The sequence below is a fragment of the Lotus japonicus genome, chromosome 1 (assembly GCF_012489685.1).
Source record: "Lotus japonicus ecotype B-129 chromosome 1, LjGifu_v1.2".
Classification (NCBI taxonomy): domain Eukaryota; kingdom Viridiplantae; phylum Streptophyta; class Magnoliopsida; order Fabales; family Fabaceae; genus Lotus; species Lotus japonicus.
Window position 1 is genome coordinate 52544153 of NC_080041.1, and position 20928 is coordinate 52565080.

A 20928-nucleotide genomic window follows, 5' to 3' on the forward strand; every position below is an offset into this window, starting at 1 on the left:
TCTACACCATGGATGGTGAGGATGCTGAGGGGTCGATGGACTGATTAGAGGCGACGGTGAGATTGACGGTAACCTTCTATCCGTACTTTTTGATTCCGGTGCAACGCATTCTTTTATCTCTAGAGAGTGTGCAATCAGATTAAGACTTCCTATTACTGCTTTGAGCTTCGATCTGATAGTTGCTACTCCTGCCAAGACTCTACTTGCTAATTCCGCATGCATGTATTGTCCGATAACATACAACAATAGGATCTACCATGCTAACCTAGTATGCCTAACTCTCAAGAACCTAGATGTTATCCTAGGAATGGATTGGTTGTCCCGCTATCATTGTCTTTTGGACTGCAACCGAAAGAGAGTGGTATTCCCTGATTCGGATCTTTCCGAGTATCTATCTGCCAATCACATCAGCGTCGCTTTGAACGAGGGATCTCAGGAGTATTCTGTTTTGCTAAGCTTGGAGAGCAAAGGGAACCCAGAAGTTGGCAGTATTCCAGTGGTGAAAGAATTCACGGATGTTTTTCCTGGCGATGTACCTGGATTGCCGCCTGTGCGCGACATTGAGTTTGCTATAGACATCGTACCGGGAACAGGGCCGATTTCGATTGCACCATATCGTATGGCACCTGCGGAGCTAGTAGAATTGAAGTCCCAACTCGAAGATCTTCTGTCGAAGGGATTCATACGACCAAGCGTTTCACCTTGGGGAGCACCAGTCTTATTGGTGAAGAAGAAGGACGGGAAGTCGAGATTATGTGTCGACTACCGACAATTGAACAAAGTAACCGTCAATAATAGGTATCCGTTACCTAGGATTGATGATTTGATGGATCAACTGCGAGGAGCGACAATATTCTCGAAGATCGATCTGAAGTCGGGTTATCACCAAATCAGAGTCAAGACCGAGGATATCCAGAAGACGGCATTCAGAACCCGTTATGGACACTATGAGTACTTAGTGATGCCATTTGGGGTAACGAACGCACCTGCAATATTCATGGCTTACATGAATATGACTTTTCATACGTTCTTGGATCGATTCGTCGTGGTGTTTATCGACGATATCTTAATCTACTCGAAGAATGCCGAAGACCACGAGGAGCACTTGCGACAAGTTTTACAAGTGCTGAGGGAGAAGGAGTTGTATGCCAATCCTTCCAAGTGCGAATTTTGGCTCAAAGAGGTAAAATTCTTAGGCCATGTGATCTCGAAGGAGGGAATAGCTGTGGACCCAGCAAAGGTAGAGACCGTATTGTCATGGGAACGGCCAAAGACAGTGACTGAGATCAGAAGTTTTGTCGGTTTGGCGGGATACTATCGTCGTTTCATCGAGAATTTCGCGAAGATAGTTGGACCTTTGACTCAACTGACGAGGAAGGACCAACCTTTTGCATGGACTGAAGCGTGCGAAACTAGTTTTCAGACGATGAAGGAACGGTTGACGACGTCACCTGTACTCATCTTACCGCAACCGGAGGAACCTTATGAGGTATACTGTGATGCTTCGCATCAAGGTTTGGGATGTGTGCTGATGCAGCATCGGAAGGTGGTTGCTTATGCTTCAAGACAACTGAAGGTGCATGAGAAGAATTATCCGACTCATGACTTGGAACTAGCTGCAATCGTATTTGCGCTGAAGATTTGGAGACATCACTTATATGGATGCAATTTCACCATATTTAGTGATCATAAGAGCTTGAAGTATTTGTTTGAGCAGAAGGAGCTGAACATGAGACAGCGTCGGTGGATGGAATTTCTCAAAGATTACGAGTTCACGCTGCAATATCATCCTGGAAAGGCGAATGTCGTTGCTGATGCCTTGAGCAGGAAGATGCACATCTCGTCGATGATGGTAAAAGAGCTGCAACTGCTGGAACAATTCCGAGATTTGAGCTTAGATGTGAGATTGTCCGAAGGAGAGCTAAAGTTCGGAATGATCAGGATTGCCAATGGGTTGAAGAAAGAAATCCGAGACCAACAGTTACAAGATGAGTTTCTGCTCGGGAAAAGGAATTTGGTAAGTCAAGGTAAAGACCCAGAATTCAAGGTGGGAAGTGACAATATCCTACGGTGCAAGGATAGGGTTTGTGTGCCTAACAACCCTGACTTGAGAAGATTGATTTTGGATGAAGGTCACAAGAGCAAGTTAAGCATTCATCCTGGAATGAAGAAGATGTACCAGGACTTGAAGGTGAATTATTGGTGGCCAGGAATGAAAAGACAAGTGGCTGAGTATGTAACTGCATGTCTGACATGTCAGAAGGCGAAGGTGGAGCATCAGAAGTCTTCAGGTATGCTACAAAGCTTGGATGTGCCAGAATGGAAATGGGATAGCATATCGATGGATTTCGTCGTGGCTTTGCCAAGAACTCAGAAGGGATACGATTCTATTTGGGTAATCGTGGATCGACTGACTAAGTCGGCTCATTTCGTACCGGTGAGGACTACGTACAACGTGGAGAAACTATCAGAGTTATATATAGCGGAGATCGTACGACTTCACGGAGTACCGACAAGTATTGTATCCGATCGAGACCCGAAGTTTACATCACATTTTTGGGGAGCTCTTCAAGAAGCTTTGGGAACGAGGCTGAGACTAAGTTCTGCTTATCATCCGCAGACTGATGGACAGACTGAGAGAACTATTCAGTCGTTGGAAGATTTGCTACGCGCTTGCGTTCTAGACAACAAGGGCAGTTGGGATACCTTATTGCCATTGATTGAGTTCACATACAACAACAGTTTTCATACGAGCATTGGTATGGCACCGTATGAGGCTTTGTATGGCCGCAAGTGTAGAACACCTTTGTGTTGGTACCAAAACGGAGAAAATCTGTTGGTAGGACCGGAACTTCTGCAACAGACAACTGAGAAGATCAAGCAGATCAGAGAGAAGATGAGGACTTCTCAGAGTAGACAGAAGAGTTATGCAGATCAGAGGCGCAGAACTCTGGAGTTCGAAGAAGGAGATCATGTATTTCTGAGAGTTACTCAGACGACGGGTGTTGGTCGAGCAATCAAGTCAAAGAAGCTTACGCCCAAGTTCATTGGACCGTATCAGATCACTCGTCGAATTGGACCAGTCGCATATCAGATTGCACTACCTCCATTTCTATCAAATATTCATGATGTATTCCACGTGTCACAACTGAGGAAATATATTGCGGATCCGACACATGTTATCGAGCTGGATGATATTGAGTTGAAGGATGATCTATCTTTCGAGACACCGCCAATTAGCATTGGTGACACCAGGATAAAACAGTTGAGAGGGAAAGAGATCGAGTTAGTGAAGGTCATTTGGAATAAAGACACTGGTGATGCGACATGGGAGCTGAAGGAGAAGATTCAAGAACAGTATCCAGAACTTTTTACTAACCCTTAAGTTTCGAGGTCGAAACTTTCTTTTTGGAGGGTAGTAATGTAAGGCCCAAGTTTTTTTAAGCTTATGCTAAGTGAATAAACTTCTTATTCACGATTAGGGTTGATGTAATGTGAAGGGAAACCTGAACGAAAGTTTATTAAATGAAATATATTTATGAAGGAGAAAGTTCAGGAAAAGTTCAAGGATTGCATTATGATCGATAAAAGTTATAGCACGATCGTTACACGCTTAAACCTAGGTCAGAAACCCTAGTATATAGCTAATTTTCACTTTTAGGCACGCTGGCAGTTAATTCCAAAAATCTTCAGAGAAATGTTAGAACTTCTCTTTTTCCATATATCACCATCATTTCGAGGCGAAACTCTAGGATCTACGAACGTCCGATTCCAATCATCGGAAGTTTGCCGAAACCGAATCCCTGGTATTTCAAAACCCTAGAATTTCTCGACAATGAAGACTTTATCTATTCAGAGCTTCAAATGAATATTCCACACGCGTACACCCATTTCTCTTGATGATTTCAATCTTTCTTCCGAAGGAAGTTTTCCATTCCGACATTCGAGGCAAAAAGCAACTTATCGGGTAAAATAGTTTTACACCGACTTTGCACCGACTTTGCATTAGTTGCCAAAAATACAAGGAGACATCTTCTTAGCTTAGGAATTCCTTTGCCAAAACCTATCTTAGAATTCATGGAGAATGACGCCGTAAAAATCAGATTCGCGAAACTTTCATTTTCCCGCGAATTTCCACCTTCTATATATAGCAAATAAAGGAAGAAAAAACACAATTTTCCTCCATTTTCTCTCCTCTAAGCCGCGGCCAAGAACAAGGAAGAAGGAAGAAGAGTTTTTCTTCATCGTTTGCTTGATCGTTGATCCGTTAGTTGCTACTTCAAGGCTTCGAGGTATAGTCGCTAATCCTTACCTCTGATCGCTTTTTCCATAGCTTTTCTGTAGAGTTTTCTGAGCGGATAGTTTATGGGTTTTTGCAAACTATCCTGAATCTTTCATTTTTGATTCTAAACCCCTTCTATGTATGCCCAAGATCACTTCTGCCGGATTAGATTTTCCGTTATGTCGCCGGAATTCCGCCGGAATCAATTTGAGCCTAAAATACCCATTTTATGTAGTTTTTGAGTAAAGTTCCAACCTCTAGGCTGAAAACTATCGCCTTAGCTTAGTGCTAGTAGGATTAGTTGTCATAAACGTCGTTGGTGACGTCCCTGCAAAATTTTATTTTTGGGATTTCAGTTTTGAAAATCCTAAGTTAAAAATCATGACCAAAATACCCCTGCGACAGTTTTCGATCCGATAATTTTTCCGAGTTCAGAATACCCTTAGTTACGGCTTATGAAAGCATAGGAACCAAGTTTGATCGAAGAAAAATCGAGTCCCATAATTAGCCAAAGTGGCCGAGCCCTATTAAGGGGGAGGAAGAAATTTCCTTTTTCCGAAAACTTGTCTTTCGCGCTAGATTATCGTACCTTAGAGTATAGATTACTTCGAGTAACCTTAGTACGTATCGATAACTTAGTTTTCGATAGATTCTGATAGTATTTCTGTGATTTTGTTTTAAAGGAACTTTTGAGGAATTTCCAGAGGAGCAACACTTTGAGTGCGAGGAAGCACTAGTTGATCATTCTGGAGAACTTTCAGGTGAGGGCTTCTCACTGAATCTCTAGTTAATGCTTAGGGTCGATGTTTCGACATTGTTTACTGTTTATGCACTGGAATTGTGTGTGATTGGAAAATGTTTTCTGAGGCTTCGGCTGACAATGTAGATGATTCATCTACTGAATGTTTTTGAGATTGTCTTACATGCTATGTGCTATATGGGTAATCTAGGATGTGTGGTGCATGCTTTATATGCTAAGTGCTAAGTGTTAATGTTGAGATTTCTTGATATATGACATGTTGTTGATTGTGATGATTTAAATATGCTTTACACTGGAAATCTGAGATTCTGAATGGTGAGAATAGCGGGCAGGTCATGCCGATTTTATTTTGAGAGTTTTGAGAAAGTTTGATAGGACGAACGAGGTTCGGGCCTTGATTTTGTTTAGTGGATCGAGACATCCTCTGGAAGCGACTTGGGATTGGGAGATCCTGCAAATGCATAAGACTTGCGATAAGACAAAATGGAATCTATTTTATAAAGAAAACTCATAAGACCTTAAATAACCTTTAAATCTTTAAGTAATGATAACAACCTCGAAGGAAGGCATTGGAAGTGAAATCTTAATTTTGGAAAACGAGGAGTGTCGTCGGATCCAAGTGTTGAGTATGTTGTCGTTGTGCTGTTGGAGCAGCGTTTGATGTTGTGCTGTTGGAGCAGCGTTTATTGTTGTGCTGTTGGAGCAGCGTGTGTTATTGTGCTGTTGGAGCAGCGTGTGTGGTGGTGCTGTTGGAGCAGCTATGTGTCGTTATGAAGTGTGTCTTTTGGTCGCAGAATCGACTTTACCTTAGGGTAAGCTTTTAGAGACTTTAACTTCCCTAGAACACGTGGCGACGTGTCGAGTGAGGTCGGAGACGTTGTTTGACTAATCATTTTGCATACATGCAACATTAATGAGGTATTAACACAGGACGTACTCTGGACCTCGTCGGTTTCCAAAATGGTCATAAGACCCGGAATGCCGTGAAAGAGCGTTTGTAGACGTCTCTTGTAGCAGACCGAAATGGCAGACCTACGGGTTTACTGCTGATCTGACTACCCAGTGGGAGTAAGAGACATCACGGGCCGAAATGGCACCACCGTGGCTGGTGAAGGGCTGATCCGATGATGTCCATCCGTTTCCGGATTGCATATTGGTTGACTGGGTTAACCTGCATACATATCACGCAACATGCATACTGACTTAGTTGATGAGTGTGGTTGCTATTTGATAAACTTACTTGGAACATGCTAATTGTTATTATTGTCATTATGATTCTGTGGAACATGCAACCCTAGGAATGATATCTCTAGTTATAAGCCTAAGTGGCTATCTATTATTTGTACCTATTGGGTTTATTATCTACATAGTTCTTTAGAGTTGACCCTCGCGTCTTCTGTGTGTGTTTTGGCGGACAACGCCTTTTGTCAGATGAATATTGCGGACTGGTACACCATGGTCCACCCTTCGGGGGGGATTAGGTATGAGATGATCGATCAGGACGACCCCGGGTCGTGGGTGGTTGACCCCGCGAGCCACCGAGCGACGTATTCGGGGCGTATCATGGAGGATCACGTGGACAGTGGAGGACTCTTGAGGTCAGGAGTGTTGAGGCGATGCTCTGTCAGCTTCAACTTGCCACCGGGCGTTCACTGCGGACCAGGATTCGGAGGAGCACCGCCGCCACCGTCATCTTCAGAGGAGGAGGATCCCTCAGAGGAGATTCCAGTGGGAGTGCCTTCGGCAGGGTCTAGTGCACCCTCCGTTGCGATCATCGATGATCAGGGTTCGGGCCCTAAGCCCGTGAGTCCAGCGTCGGAGCGCACTGCGGTTGCGAGGGGAGGACGGACAGGGTTAGTAGACTTGGTCGTTCTGGATTCTGATTCAGACGACGATCATGCTAGCACATAGTTTGAGTGTTGGTATGAGCTCCTCGAGTTAGGATTAGTGTAGGAGTAGAGTTTTAGCTCAGACAGTCTTGCTTCATTTGTTACTTAGGGGACAGGGTAGATCCGCCTATAGCTTTTTGTGTGGTTTCCTTACGGGAATCACAGAGAGTTGGTTGGACTTAGGAGGTCTTATTTTCAGGCCATTGGGTCAGCTGATTCTCAGTTTTGAGGGATGGTGTTGCGGGCACTTAACCCTTTTCATTTGGTCTGTATATATTGCCTACGGGCGTCTCGTGACGAGGTTACTACTACAGCGGGGGCTGTCTATATATTGTATATTAGTTCTGATTATTGTTGTTGTTGGGTTTTATTTAATTCAGTCTTGTCTTAGTTATTATCGAAAAAAAAAAATTCACGTTTTTCCGCATTAAGTTTATTTTGGTTACTAAAGTGACGCCACCGAAATCGGGGTGTTACAAGATTGTTGAGGGTTTACCTGGAATCTGGCACATAGACAAACACTGAACATAATGTCAGGTCTGCTTGAGGTAAGGTACAATAGAGATCCTATCATTCCTCGGTACGATGTTGGATCAACGGGTGAACTTTCATCATTCTTGTCTAGGACTGTATTTGGATACATAGTGTAAGGCCCAAGTTTTTAAGCTTATGCTAAGTGAATAAACTTCCTATTCACGATTAGGGTTGATGTAATGTGAAGGGAAACCTGAACGAAAGTTTATTAAATGAAATATATTTATGAAGGAGAAAGTTCAGGAAAAGTTCAAGGATTGCATTATGATCGATAAAAGTTATAGCACGATCGTTTTACGCTTAAACCTAGGTCAGAAACCCTAGTATATAGCTAATTTTCACTTTTAGGCACGACGGAAGTTAATTCCAAAAATCTTCAGAGAAATGTTAGAACTTCTCTTTTTCCATATATCACAATCGTTTCGAGGCGAAACTCTAGAATCTACGAACGTCCGATTCCAATCATCGGAAGTTTGCGGAAACCGAATCCCTGGTATTTCAAAACCCTAGAATTTCTCGACAATGAAGACTTTTTCTATTCAGAGCTTCAAATGAATATTCTACACGCGTACACCCATTTCTCTTGAGGATTTCAATCTTTCTTCAGAAGGAAGTTTTCTATTCCGACATTCGATGCAAAAAGCAACTTATCGGGTAAAATAGTTTTATACCGACTATGCATTAGTTGCCAAAAATACAAGGAGACCTTTTTATGGTTTTGGAATTCTTTTGCCAAAACATATCTATTAATTCACGGAGAATGACGCCGGAAAAATCAGATTCGCGAAACTTTCATTTTCCCGCGATTTGCCATCTTCTTTATATAGCAAGCAAGTGAAAAGAAATCACAAAACTCCACCATTTTCTACCCACCAAGGCCGCGAGTTTGAGAGGAGAGGAGGAGGAGAAGATTTTCTTCATTTCTTGCTTGATCGTTGATCCGTTAGTTGCTGCTTCAAGGTTTCGAGGTATAGTCGCTAATCCTTACCTCTGATCGCTTTTTCCATAGCTTTTCTGTAGACTTTTCTGAGCTGATAGTTTATGGGTTTTTGCAAAACTATCCTGAACCTTTCATTGCTGATTCTAAACCTCTTCTATATGTGCCCAAGATCACTTCTGCCGGGTTAGATTTTCCGTTATGTCGCCGGAATTCCGCCGGAATCAATTTGAGCCTAAAATACCCATTTTTGGAGTTTTTGGAGTAAAGCTTCAACCTTTAGGCTGAAAACTATCGCCTTAGCTTAGTGTTAGTAGGATTAGTTGTCATAAACGTCGTTGGTGACGTCCCTGCAAAATTTGGTTTTTGGGATTTCAGTTTTGAAATTTCTAAGTTAAAAATCATGACCAAAATACCCCTGCGACAGTTTTTGATCCGATAATTTTTTCGAGTTCAGAATACCCTTAGTTACGGCCAATGATAGCATAGGAACCAAGTTTGATCGAAGAAAAATCGAGTCCCCTAATTACCTAAAGTGGCCGAGCCTATAGAGGAGGAGGGGGAAAATTTCCTTTTCCGAAAACTTGTCTTTCGCGCTAGTTTATCGTACCTTAGGGTATAGATTACTTCGAGTAACCTTAGTAAGTATCAATAGCTTAGTTTTCGATAGATTCTGATAGTATTTCTGTGGTTTTGCTCTAAAGGTGATTTTGAGGAATTCCCAGAGGAGCAAGCCTTTGATTGTGAACAAGTGTTAGGAGATCGTCCTGGAGAATCTACAGGTGAGGGCTACTCTCTGAATTACTAGATAATGTTTTAGGTGTCGACGAATTCGACTTGATTTATGTGTTATGCACTTAATTGCTAAATGTCTGAAATGATTTCTGAGGCTTCGGCCGAGCTTGTTGATTTCATGATGCCTTGATATTGTGTGCTAAATGATTCACATGTTATGTGCTAAATGGTTAATCTAGGATGTGTTGGAATATGCTGTTTATGCTTATTGGATTGCACTAATTTAACTATATTATTTCACATATATCTGTGGTACTGAGGAGTGAGAATAACGGGCAAGTCATGCCGATTTTATTTTGAGAGTTTGAGAAAGTTTGACGGGACGAACGGAGTTCGAGCCTTGTTATGGTTATGACGGATCGAGACATTCTCGGGGAGTTAATTGGGATTTTGGTGGATGTTGAAGACTCATAAGATTTGCGATAAGACTAAAAGGATATTATTTTATAAGGAAAATTCATAAGACATTAAACAACCTCTAAACCTTTAAATAATGATAACAATCTCGAGTGCAAGTTGAGGATTGAATCTTAGTTGTGGAAAGCGAGAAGTGTCGTCGGATCCAAGGGTTGAGAAAGATTGTGAGTTCTGAGTATGTTGATACTCATTCGCTCTGGGAGCAGTTTGTTTAGCCATCCAAGGGATGTGCCGAGAAGCTTCACTGAGGCGTGAGACCTTGTGAATGCATGATACTCCACTGAGGCGTGAGACCTTGTGGAAAGCATGGATCTTCACTGAGGCGTGAGACCTCGTGAACAACATGAAGCTTCACTGAGGCGTGAGACCTTGTGAATGCGGGATACTCCACTGAGGCGTGAGACCTTGTGGAAAGCATGGATCTTCACTGAGGCGTGAGACCTCGTGAATAGCATGGAACTTCACTGAAGCGTGAGACTTCGTGCAAGTGTGTAAATTCACTGGGGCGTGAGACCCCGTGAAAGCATAAAACTTCACTGAAGCGTGAGACTTTGTGAATGTGTGAGACTCCACTGAAGCGTGAGACTTCGTGAGAGCATTGATGACTCGAAGAGTTATCGTGAGTGTTTGCACTCATTTTAGGATTATTGTATTTTGTCGCAGAATCGACTTTTACCTTAGGGTATTCTCTTTAGAGACATTAATTTAGCTAGAACACGTGGCGACGTGTCGAGTGAGGTCGGAGACGTTGTTTGGCTAATCACATTGCACTCATGCATACATAGGAGGTTAATACACAGCGTGATACCGGACCTCGGTGGATTCCAAAATGGTCATAAGACCCGGATTTCCGCGTAAGAGCGCTGTTAGGCGACTCTTAGTAGCAGATCTGGCTACCTTTGTGTGGTGTAAGAGGCACGCGGGCAGAAATGGTCCCACCGTTGCTGGTGCTAGGATTGATCCGTTGATGTCCATCCGTTTCCGGAATGCATTTGGTTAACTGGGTTAACCGTCATTTGCATTTCATGCAACATGCATACTGACTTAGTTGTTGAGTGCGATTGATAATTGTTAATCCTATTTGATACATGCTATCTGTTATTACTGCGTTTATATTCATTGTGAAATATACAACCCTAGAATGTTATCCCTAGCTATAAGCCTAAGTGGCTATTCTCTTATATATATCTATTGGTGGTATTATTTATATAATTCTTTGGAGTTGACCCTCGCGTCTTCTGTGTGTGCTTTGGCGGACAAACGCCCTTTGTCAGATGTCTATGACGGACTGATTCACGATGGTTCACCCTTCGGGGGGAACTAGATTTGAGATGCCGGAACCGGAGCGCATCGCGGTCGCGAGAGGAGGACGGAGTGTGTACATAGACTAGGTCGTTCTGAATTTCGAATTCGGACGACGATCATACTAGCATGTAGGTTTTAGTGCTGGTGTGAGCTCCTTGAGATGGGATTAGAGTAGGAGTAGAGTCTTAGCTCTGAACATCATTTGTTCCTTTGGGAACAGGGTAGTTTCCCACCTATAGCTTTTTGTGTGGTTTCTTTACGGGAATCACAGGGAGTTGGTTGGACTTAGGAGGTCATGTTTTAGGCCATCTGGGCCGACTTATTCTCAGTTTTGAGGGATGGTGTTGCGGACACTTCACCTTTTTATTTGGTTTGTACATATTGCCTACGGGCGTTACAGTTTTCTTTCCGTCACTGGAGGTTACTCGTGACGAGGTTGTTACTTACAGCGGGGGCTGTTTATATATTGTATATTAGTTTTATTACCTTTTAGCATTTGGGTTTTATTTAATTCAGTCTTGTCTTAGTTATTATATCGGAAAAAAAAATATATCACGTATTTCCGCATTAAGTTTACTTTTGGTTACTAAAGTGACGCCACCGAAATCGGGGTGTTACACATAGGAGTGCTCATCTTGCTTGAATTGTGCATGTTGTACTTCTTGAGCATATCTTTGATGTACTTAGTCTAATGTATGTAGATTTTATCTTTTTCTTGCTTGATTTGAAGACCAAGGAAGAATTTCAGTTCTCCCATCATACTCATCTCGAATTCGCTTTGCATGAGGGTTGAAAATTCCTTGCATAAATTGTCACTAGTAGCTCCAAAGATGATCTTGTCATCGGTAGCAGTGACACTACACTTCACTTTATTATAGGAAACAATGAACCCACTATCACATAATTGGCTTATGCTAAGTAGATTATGTTTTAATCCTTCAACCAACAAAACGTTACTAATCACAGGAAGAGGTTCCTTACCAACATTACCTTCACCAATGATGAGTCCCTTTTGGTTTCCTCCGAAGGTAACTGTTCCACCATTTCTTTTAGTTTGGATCTTTGGGAACATAGACTTTTCTCTCGTCATGTGACGCGAGCATCCACTGTCCAGGTACCATTGTTGGCGTTTCCTTCGTTCTGTTAAGTAGGTCTGCAATAGATATAATTGAATATTTAGGTACCCAGATTTTCTTGGGTCCTGAGGGGTTAGTGGTCACTTTTGCGGGAACGTTCTTCTCATAGGAGGATTTTCGTTCAGCTCGCTCAATCTTACAGTTCACAACAAATTTGTTTTGATCAATCTCAGATGATATAAAAGATATATCAGACATGCATTCACTAGATGAAGTTGATTCACTATCAAATCCTAGTCCACTTTTATCATACAGTTCACGATTATTTCCACAAAGTTTAACTAGATTATCATGTCCTATAGTGAATATGGATAGATCATCTATTAGTACTTTAATTCTTTTCTTAAGAGAAGTCACTTCCTTAACAGAGTCTTGTTCTTTCAAAGCAATATTCTCCTTAAGCACATGATCCTTTTCTATTAAAACCTTTTCATGTTCAAGTTGTAATTTAGCAAATTGTTTCTTCAAAGCTTTGTATTTTTCAGATAGAGTATATGAATGTTCAAGTAATTCGTTGAATTCTTCTTTAAGGTTTTCAGGTTTTACCTCATCATCATCTTCATCCTCCGAGCTTTCTGCAGAAGCCATAAGAGCAAAGAGTGCATCATCATCTTCGCCTTCATCTTCATCTTCTAAACCGTCCACAGATTCATCCCATCCAGCAGCTAGTGCTTTCTTTTTCTTGTAGAAGGGCTTCTTGCCTGATTTCTTTGCAAGTTTTGGACAGTCAGGCTTGATGTGTCCTGGGTTCTTGCACTCGAAGCAGGTGATGTTGCTTTTGTCCAAGTTTGAGCCACCTTCACTTTTGTGAGTGAACGGTTTCTTTTGTCAAGCTTGAATCTCTTTTGTTGTCCTTCCTTGAAGTACCTTTTCCTTTCTGTTGTTTGATCCACATACGCTTGAACTTTCTGTTGAAGAGGGCTTGTTCATCGTCTGACATTTCTTCCGAGGATTCTTCTTCTTCAGATTGTTCTTTTGTTTGGACAGCCTTTGAACTGTTTGCTTTGAAAGCAATATTCTTTTCCTTCTTTTGTCCTTCGTCGTGAGCCAACTCTATCTGATGGACCTTTAGGGATCCCAAAAGATCTTCCAATCTCAAGGTGCTGAGATCTTTAGCTTCTTGAATGGCTGTGACTTTAGGTCTCCATCTTCTGGGAAGGCATCTTAGAATCTTTGTGATTTGATCAACATTTTCATACTTGCGATCAAGATTCCTAAGCCCATTGACAATGGTTTGGAATCTTCCAAACATGTCATCAATGCTTTCACTTTCCTTCATCTTGAAGGTTTCATATTCAGCCACAAGTATACTTACTTTGGCTTGTCTGACATTTGCCGTACCTTCATATGCCAACCCTAGAGCTTCCCAGACTTCTTTGGCCGTTGCTAGGCCATTAACCTTATCCAACTGAGATTTGCTTAAAGCACATAATAGGAATAACTTAGCTCTAGCATTAAGTTGATAATCCTTGCGTTGTGCTTCTGTCAATTGATCCTTCTTTATTGGTTCTCCAGCATCATCTTTGTGAACGATGTTGCCATTTTCAATGATGTCCCAGAGCCTGTAGTTTGTGGATTCAATGAATAGTTGTGTGTGAGTTTTCCAATAAGGATACTCAGTTTCATCAAAGAATGGAGGCTTGTTGGTGGATGAGCCCGTAGCTTTTGCTAAATCTTCTGCCATGGATCTTTACTCTACACCTGTTAAGATGTTAGTTTCTAGAGACTAAGCTCTGATGCCAATTGAGATGCAATAAAGTAACACAAGAAAGGGGGGTTTGAATTGTGTTCTTGAAAATTACTTTTTAAAACTTTGTTTTATGAAAAGAATATTAGTTCTTAGGCAAAACGTTTAAGAGTGACTTTTCACAAACTGTTTAGTGCAGCGGAAGTAAAACAGTAAACAGAACAGAACGATCAGCACACAGAGATTTATATTGGTTCACCCTAAACGATTGGGCTACGTCCAGTACTTGGCCACCACCAAGATTTTCACTAGCAAGTATCAAGGACTTCTCCAATACAAGTATTATCTAGGACTTCTCCAAGTATTATCACGGACTTCTCCAAGTATTATCACGGACTTCTCCAAGTATTCTGCAGGACTCCTCCTATAAGTATTGTACAGGACTTCTCCTAAATCTTTACAAAGATTTATGATACTCTACAATGGTTCTCTTCTTTCAAGAGTGAGGGTAGAGACTTTATGGCACTGGAACTCTAAGTGTTTGGGTTTAGATTTGACTATTGAATTCACTTCAGAGTTACTACAATAGTGTGAAGAGAATAAAAGATGTGACTCTTTTAAGGTACGCGGTTTTCTCTTCCACTGGGCAGAATTTATGACTTGTGTTTGACACTTGGGAATATCTGCTCAAGCTTTGAATGCTGTTGAGAAGTTTGAAATGAATGCTTGAATGTTTGAATTCTCAGAGTTAATGCTTCTTGTCTTCAGATCTTCAAGGATCCCTTAAATACTCGCTTGCTAGTGTTGTATCCGTTGTGAGACACAATCCAACCGTTGAGATAGCCGTTGAGTTTTGATATCGGACCGTTGATTCAATTGGCTTGGTTGGTAGCTTCATGAAATGTTACTTCTGAAGCAAGTATATTCTTTAGCTTGAAAGGTGATGTTTGTCAGCTAGTAGGTGGTGATAGACTTTGGGCTACTTTTCAGATAAGAGACAATTTGGCAATTTGATGTTGATGGCTTGTACTTTTCCTCGTTGGTCAGCGTGCCTTTTGCTAAAGCAAGTTTTGTCTTCATCTGATTTAGTTTGAATGAAATTCAAGTGATTGTCATAAGATTTAAATGTGAGACAACTGGTTGAAATCAAACTGAATCTTTGGCGCTCAAAATATTGCTTGAAATATATGACTGATGATGTGTCATTGAACGATCAGAACTTTCAGCTAGGGTACAGTAGTTGCAAGGTTCCTTCTTTTCCTAGAGAGAAAAATTTCTTCTTAATAAGTGACGGAACGTTGAGGCGTGTGATATAGAGCCAAGTTTCTCCTGTAATTAAGAATGTTATCAGTGAATAAATTTTTCAAAGAGACTTCTATTATAAAATTGTTATGATCAAAATAAGATTTTAAAAACGTTATGATGCGTTTGAACTTAACACATAGATCTATCCGTGGGCATTTCAAGGAATACATTTTCACTTCTTCTGAAGTGATCGTATGCTAAATCGGTTGACTCTGATACTTCTACCTTGCCCTTGACTCTGAATATTTATGCGCTCTGATATTCACATATTATCTATGTTATAAATTCTCACTCTGAACTCTTTTATTATTTAGCTCGGAATCTAGATATTACTAATGTTTTCATTAAGTCTTAGATTCAGGGGGAACTAAGCTCAGAATCAAGCTGTGACTTGGATTCAGAATGAGAAACATAAACCATTCACCTCAGGATAAGTTTATCTCTATTCTCTAAACTTTGAGTGAATTCAGTTTATTGTTTAAGAATTGTTCATCAAAATACTTGGTTTTGTCATCATCAAAAGGGGGAGATTGTAAGATCAAGTTTTGATCAAGTAGTACAACTCTATGTTTTGATGATTACATATTAACTATTGTGTATGAACAATTATGGTACTCTAACGTTGTTTTCTGAGTGTTTTAATGACAGGCTCTGACTCTGATCTAAGTACACATAAATCAGAAGCATTATGCTCAAAGAGTAACCTACGCAACGCTTACGCACTCACTATGTTCAATCTGAAGATAGTTAAGCTCTGATATGGATTAAGATCACTTGAAGTTCTGAAGACCAGAAGTTCTGAAGACCAGAACCTCTGAAGGTCCAGAAGCTCTAAAGGTCCAGAGGCTCTGAAGGTCCAGAGGCTCTGAAGGTCCAGAAGTTCTAAAGGTCCAGAAACTGAGAAGTGAAGACTCTGAAGTCCAAGAGTAAGCTGGCTCTGAAGACCAAGTACTTCTCCTCTGAGTCCAGAAGCAGAAGTTACAAAGGTCAGAGGATCCAAGCTTCCCTCTGACTCTGATCACCAAGCTTCACAAGTTCCAACATGAAGCGTCGCTCTGATCAGAAGTCATCTAGGTTAAAGGTCAAGTCGCTATCCAAGTACAAAAGCAATTGTACTATTCCTGACGACCTTAGCTAACTTATTCAGCAATAGCAGACCCTGGAAATCTCAGATCTGCCCTCCAACGGTAGCATTCCATGCAAACGTCTAAACCCTAATCCTTGGAGTATATAAAGAGGCTGAAGATGAAAGATGCCGCCGAAGAAAGCTCACGCAATATACAAATATTCTCTTAGCAATCTTTCTTCAAATTGTTCTTATTGTGTTTACTTTAGCTTTCTAAGAAGCAATTCTTTGTAAACCCAAACTCTCAAACAGTTGTTTGTTTTTCCTTAAGGAGACCAAGGTTAGTCAAATCCTTGAGAAGACTAAGAGAGTGAATCTTAGTGATAGCTAAGTCATTGTATTGTTACTCACTTTGCAGGTTGCAAGTGCAGTTGTAACAAACTCTGATTAGTGGATGACCTTCATTCTAAGAAGGAAGAAATCACCTTAACGGGTGGACTGGATTAGCTTGAGGGATTTATCAAGTGAAACAGGATAAAATCATTGTGTGCTTTCCTCAACTCTTATCTTAGCACTTTTATCCTTTGTGGTTGAAGAGATTTGTTAAAATCTCAAGTGGGAAAAGTTTTAGATTGAAAACGCTATTCAAACCCCCCCTTCTATCCTTTTTCTTACCTTCATTCAGAACTTACAAGTCTTCAGCTTCTGGACCGTTCCTCAGAACATCTGGTCTTCAAAACTTCATTGCTTGGATCTTTCAGAGTCCACATCATAGCTTTAATCTTCAGACCGTCTGAAGCGTTTGCTACCGTTCAGAAGAACGTAGTTAAATGCAGAAGCGTTGTGCTGGTTACTCTTGGTCTTCAACTTCTGAATAGTATATCGTCTTTGAATCAGAGTCAGAGCATGTTTGTCACAACTTAAAAAGACAAATGTTAGAGTACCACAATTGTTCATACATAATAATAAACTTGTTATCATCAAAACATAGAGTTGTACCACCTGACCAAATCTTGGTCTTACAGATGGTTGACCTCCGGGTCGTGCAATGACATTAGTGAGACGTGGTGCTACCCTAGCAAAGAAATGAAGATACACCCATGTGTAGGCGACGAGCGTTGGACTGAGGGATTGACGTTCAGATGATCGAGTTGGATGCACAACGTCCTTAATTATTATTTATACACTGCTTATAACTATACTGAATTTCGTTAGGACTTATATTACATTATTCTAGGAAGTTGACCCTTTCTTGCCTTGTTTGCTTTGTTCGTGTTTGGGCAGTCGGCAAACTGCCAGACCCTAACAGTGTTGCTGCGAGTAGCTGTTGATCGCTGCAAAGTGTTTCCAAAACATGTCATGCATACTCTCAATTGTAAATCAAATTACATTGAGCCTTAAACAAGGCAAGTACCCGAAGGTAAAGACGAAAGCACACAACCTACAGAACCTAACAAGTAGACACAGATTCAGCAAAGAATATATTATGCAATGACATCATAAATCCGACATACTCCCTAGGATCTCCATAACGGGGAACCGCAGGAAAGCAAAGCATCGGAACCTACCCGGAAACTCAAATATAAATTCCTAAAAAATCATTAGGTAAGCTTAAACCAATAACGGTAAGCTCTCTAACCCAAGGCTCTAGCCTTAAACCCGACTCTATTCTTCGAGTCTTCAACAGTTCTTCAAGTCCTCATCTCCAACTCGCACAAAGGTTAAACTCCACTGAAGATTCTCCATTGCCTAATAGCGTTAAGCGCCCAAACAACAAGTAGCAAGCAGAAAGGGTTAACTCCAAACAATTACCACATATAAAAGAGAAAAACATGCTATTCAAATTTAAGTGCATAACATGGCACATAAGTTAGCAACTAAATTCAGATAGATGAAGACATATATCCAACAACATAAAATCAAATCAAATGAGAAGAAATTCTCATTTTCTCCTTTTTATAAGCGAGGGGGAAAATGCGAAAAAAGAAGATTTCGCGGGTCCTGTCATTTCGGTACTTTCATCTGCTGATAAAAATTGAGTATTCGGCGATAGAATGTCGAAACTCATTTCAGAGGTCATTTAAATGAAGAAAGGGATTCAAACGCAGTATGGATCGATTTACGCCGAAAAACTATTTTTTGCAGTTGATGTCGGATGAAGAAACTCCCTTCTGAAAAAAGATCGCAAACGTCGAAAGAAATGGGGCATCGCGGATGGAAACTTCGTCAGAAGTCTCGAATAGGAAAACTATTTATTCAAGGTCTTAATTAAAGTCCTCGAGAAGTTAAAGTCTCTTCGACGGACTTCCGGAAAGCAATACCTAACAAGCGTACAGTCTAGGGTTTTGTAACGAAACACTGGTCATGGGAAAATACCTAGAGGTTCTTATTCTCTCTTCAATTCTAAAATTCTCTTAAACAATGCTCTAGGAGAGGATAAAGCCTTTTTCGGACACTCTCGACCTTAGTCGGGTGTGAATATGGCTCGTGCTATTACTTAAGCTAACTAGAGTATCATCCATAGTCATAGACTGAACTTAAGTATCATATAAATAATTTTCATGACTCGTAATAGGGTTCGAGTCAGAAAATAACATAAGAATAATAGAATATAAATACTCAATTAATTAATGTAACAAATATAAATAAATAATCTAGTTATTTATTTCAGGGTCTTACAATACTACCCCCCAAAAAGAAAGTTTTGTCCTCGAAACTTGGCGTCAGAGAAAGCTCGGGAATAACATTCCCTCACAATTCCTTCCACCCTACAAGTAGTGTCATAACGCATCCCAAAACTGGGAGGCATCACAACGAGTTCACCTCAAGGGTGATATACAAGGCAAAAGCAACACATATATATCTATCAATCATCCTCGAATAGACCTAGATAACATGCTCATGCTGGGGTTCTAAACATCATGATTCAAAACCTAACTCAATTGCTACATGAGCGACCTCACAGATATCGTCATGCTCTCACACTAACAGCTCAACCATAATACTCACAACCATAAGCATCATGCTAATACTATTCTAATCTCGTCACAAGCTTCTCCTACCACCAATCTCACACTCAATATCCATTGATCCACATCTCATAAGCAAATTGTCGTCTTAGAATCTAACAACACATCAACATAATCTCATTTTCGAAACTATCCTCATTCTAACCATCAAATCAACATTTCTCTTAGTCACAAATTAAATCACAACTTATCTCAAGTCTTAACACTCTACACAACTCGAGACTCATCATTTCTAGCTTGGTCAGCCTCATGTCAATCAATCCTTAGTCTCTCAACCTTCAAAGATCTAGCTGTTATTGCCACAACTAAAATCGCTAACTTTCTTTTTCACCCATGATTCCCAACTTACGAAATCAATCTCGACCATAAGATTCCAATTCAGCTTATCAACTCTCAGTTGCTAACCTTAACATGTTTCTCTTAAATCCAACAACATTGCTTGATCATCACTTATTCCTCTAGAGTCTAACTAGGCGGTAAACCATCAAGTCTAGCCTCTTAGTGCAATTAGCATGAAATCACATAAGCTATGGTTTCATAACTTTCGAAATAATACTTAAGACTCTCCAACATTGAATCTACTTGGAGCAATCACGCGAATCAACTACTTAATGACTATCCGACAATCATCAACTTCCATACTGATGCACTATCATCAAAGACGACCAAAGACAAAGCTTGTAACACTAAACGAAACTCCAAGATTCTCCTTAAGACATACCACAAGGATTCAACACTAAGGCTTTGGCTCAGAAGAAAGAGATTCCAATATTCCTTCTCTCCTTAATCAACCTTCAAGACATAAGTTCTAGTCACCAATTCATCGCTTAACTACATTAAAGTCATCAACCTCCAAATATTTAGATCTTAATCCTCTACAGTCAAGTGCTTATGATGAAATCCTTAAACTCCTCAAAACTCAAGATTCAACCCTAAGGTACATTTTCAACGTCCGACTTCTGACATAACTTAACCCACTTGAATCAAACTATCCTCAAGGTTTCATTCACACTTAGGCTCTTGGTGACTCATCCACATATAACAACCTCAAGTCTTCAACTCAATACTAGAAATTTTCTTCCCTAGTCTTGTCACCCCTACGTCAATCAAATTCTTAGGTTCCTACCGAAAATCTGACATTCTCTAAGTCTTACACACTTAGGACAAGAATTCCTAGACTTACAGTCTAAAGATTCACCAAGTTTGGACCTCTATTGTCCTTTCACTCTTCAACACTCCTCAAGTGGAAATATATTTCTTAAGCTACAACTTATTCGCAAAGAAAGTCAAGCACTTAACATAAACCTATCTTTCAAACTTGACTAGTCAATGATCAACTCCAATCAATCCTCCTATCATAGTCCGTTCCAGTTGTGATTCCAAATATCACCCCCTCAACATTAAGTTGATCAGGCCCAATATCTTGAAGATGAAAATTCAGAAAACAACTCACTAGTAAGGCCAATGACTCTATCTCATCAAGTAGTCGCATCTAATATGAGGTCATCTCTTAATCTATTAAATCTCTAACAACTCATCTAGAAAAGTACAACCTTAATTCCTGGAATTCATACAACATCCCATTAGGATTCATTCTTAGCTTAAATCTCTCCTTACTAACATATTCGTACACAACAAACTTCTAGGCTTGGCAACTTCTCTAAACCTTATACAATTGTCCTAATCATAACACAAACAACAGTCAAAGGAATGTGCCTGATGCATACCCCTTTCCTATCAACAACATAAAGTCTCTACCTGGAATACCATATAACAAAACTGGCAA

At 40.5% G+C, this 20928-nt stretch overlaps 1 protein-coding gene across 1 annotated transcript in view; it reads right to left on the reverse strand.

The window, feature by feature from the left end:
- The window catches only part of LOC130738000 (uncharacterized), a 17778-nt gene extending 4039 nt beyond the window's left edge, over positions 1-13739 (reverse strand). The window contains exons 1-2 of the mRNA XM_057589879.1: positions 12923-13739; positions 12104-12852 (exon numbers count right to left, since the gene is read on the reverse strand). Coding sequence (XP_057445862.1) covers positions 12104-12852; positions 12923-13739 — 1566 coding nt within the window. The remainder of the gene's footprint in view (positions 1-12103; positions 12853-12922) is intronic.
- Between the last annotated feature and the right edge of the window lie 7189 nt (positions 13740-20928).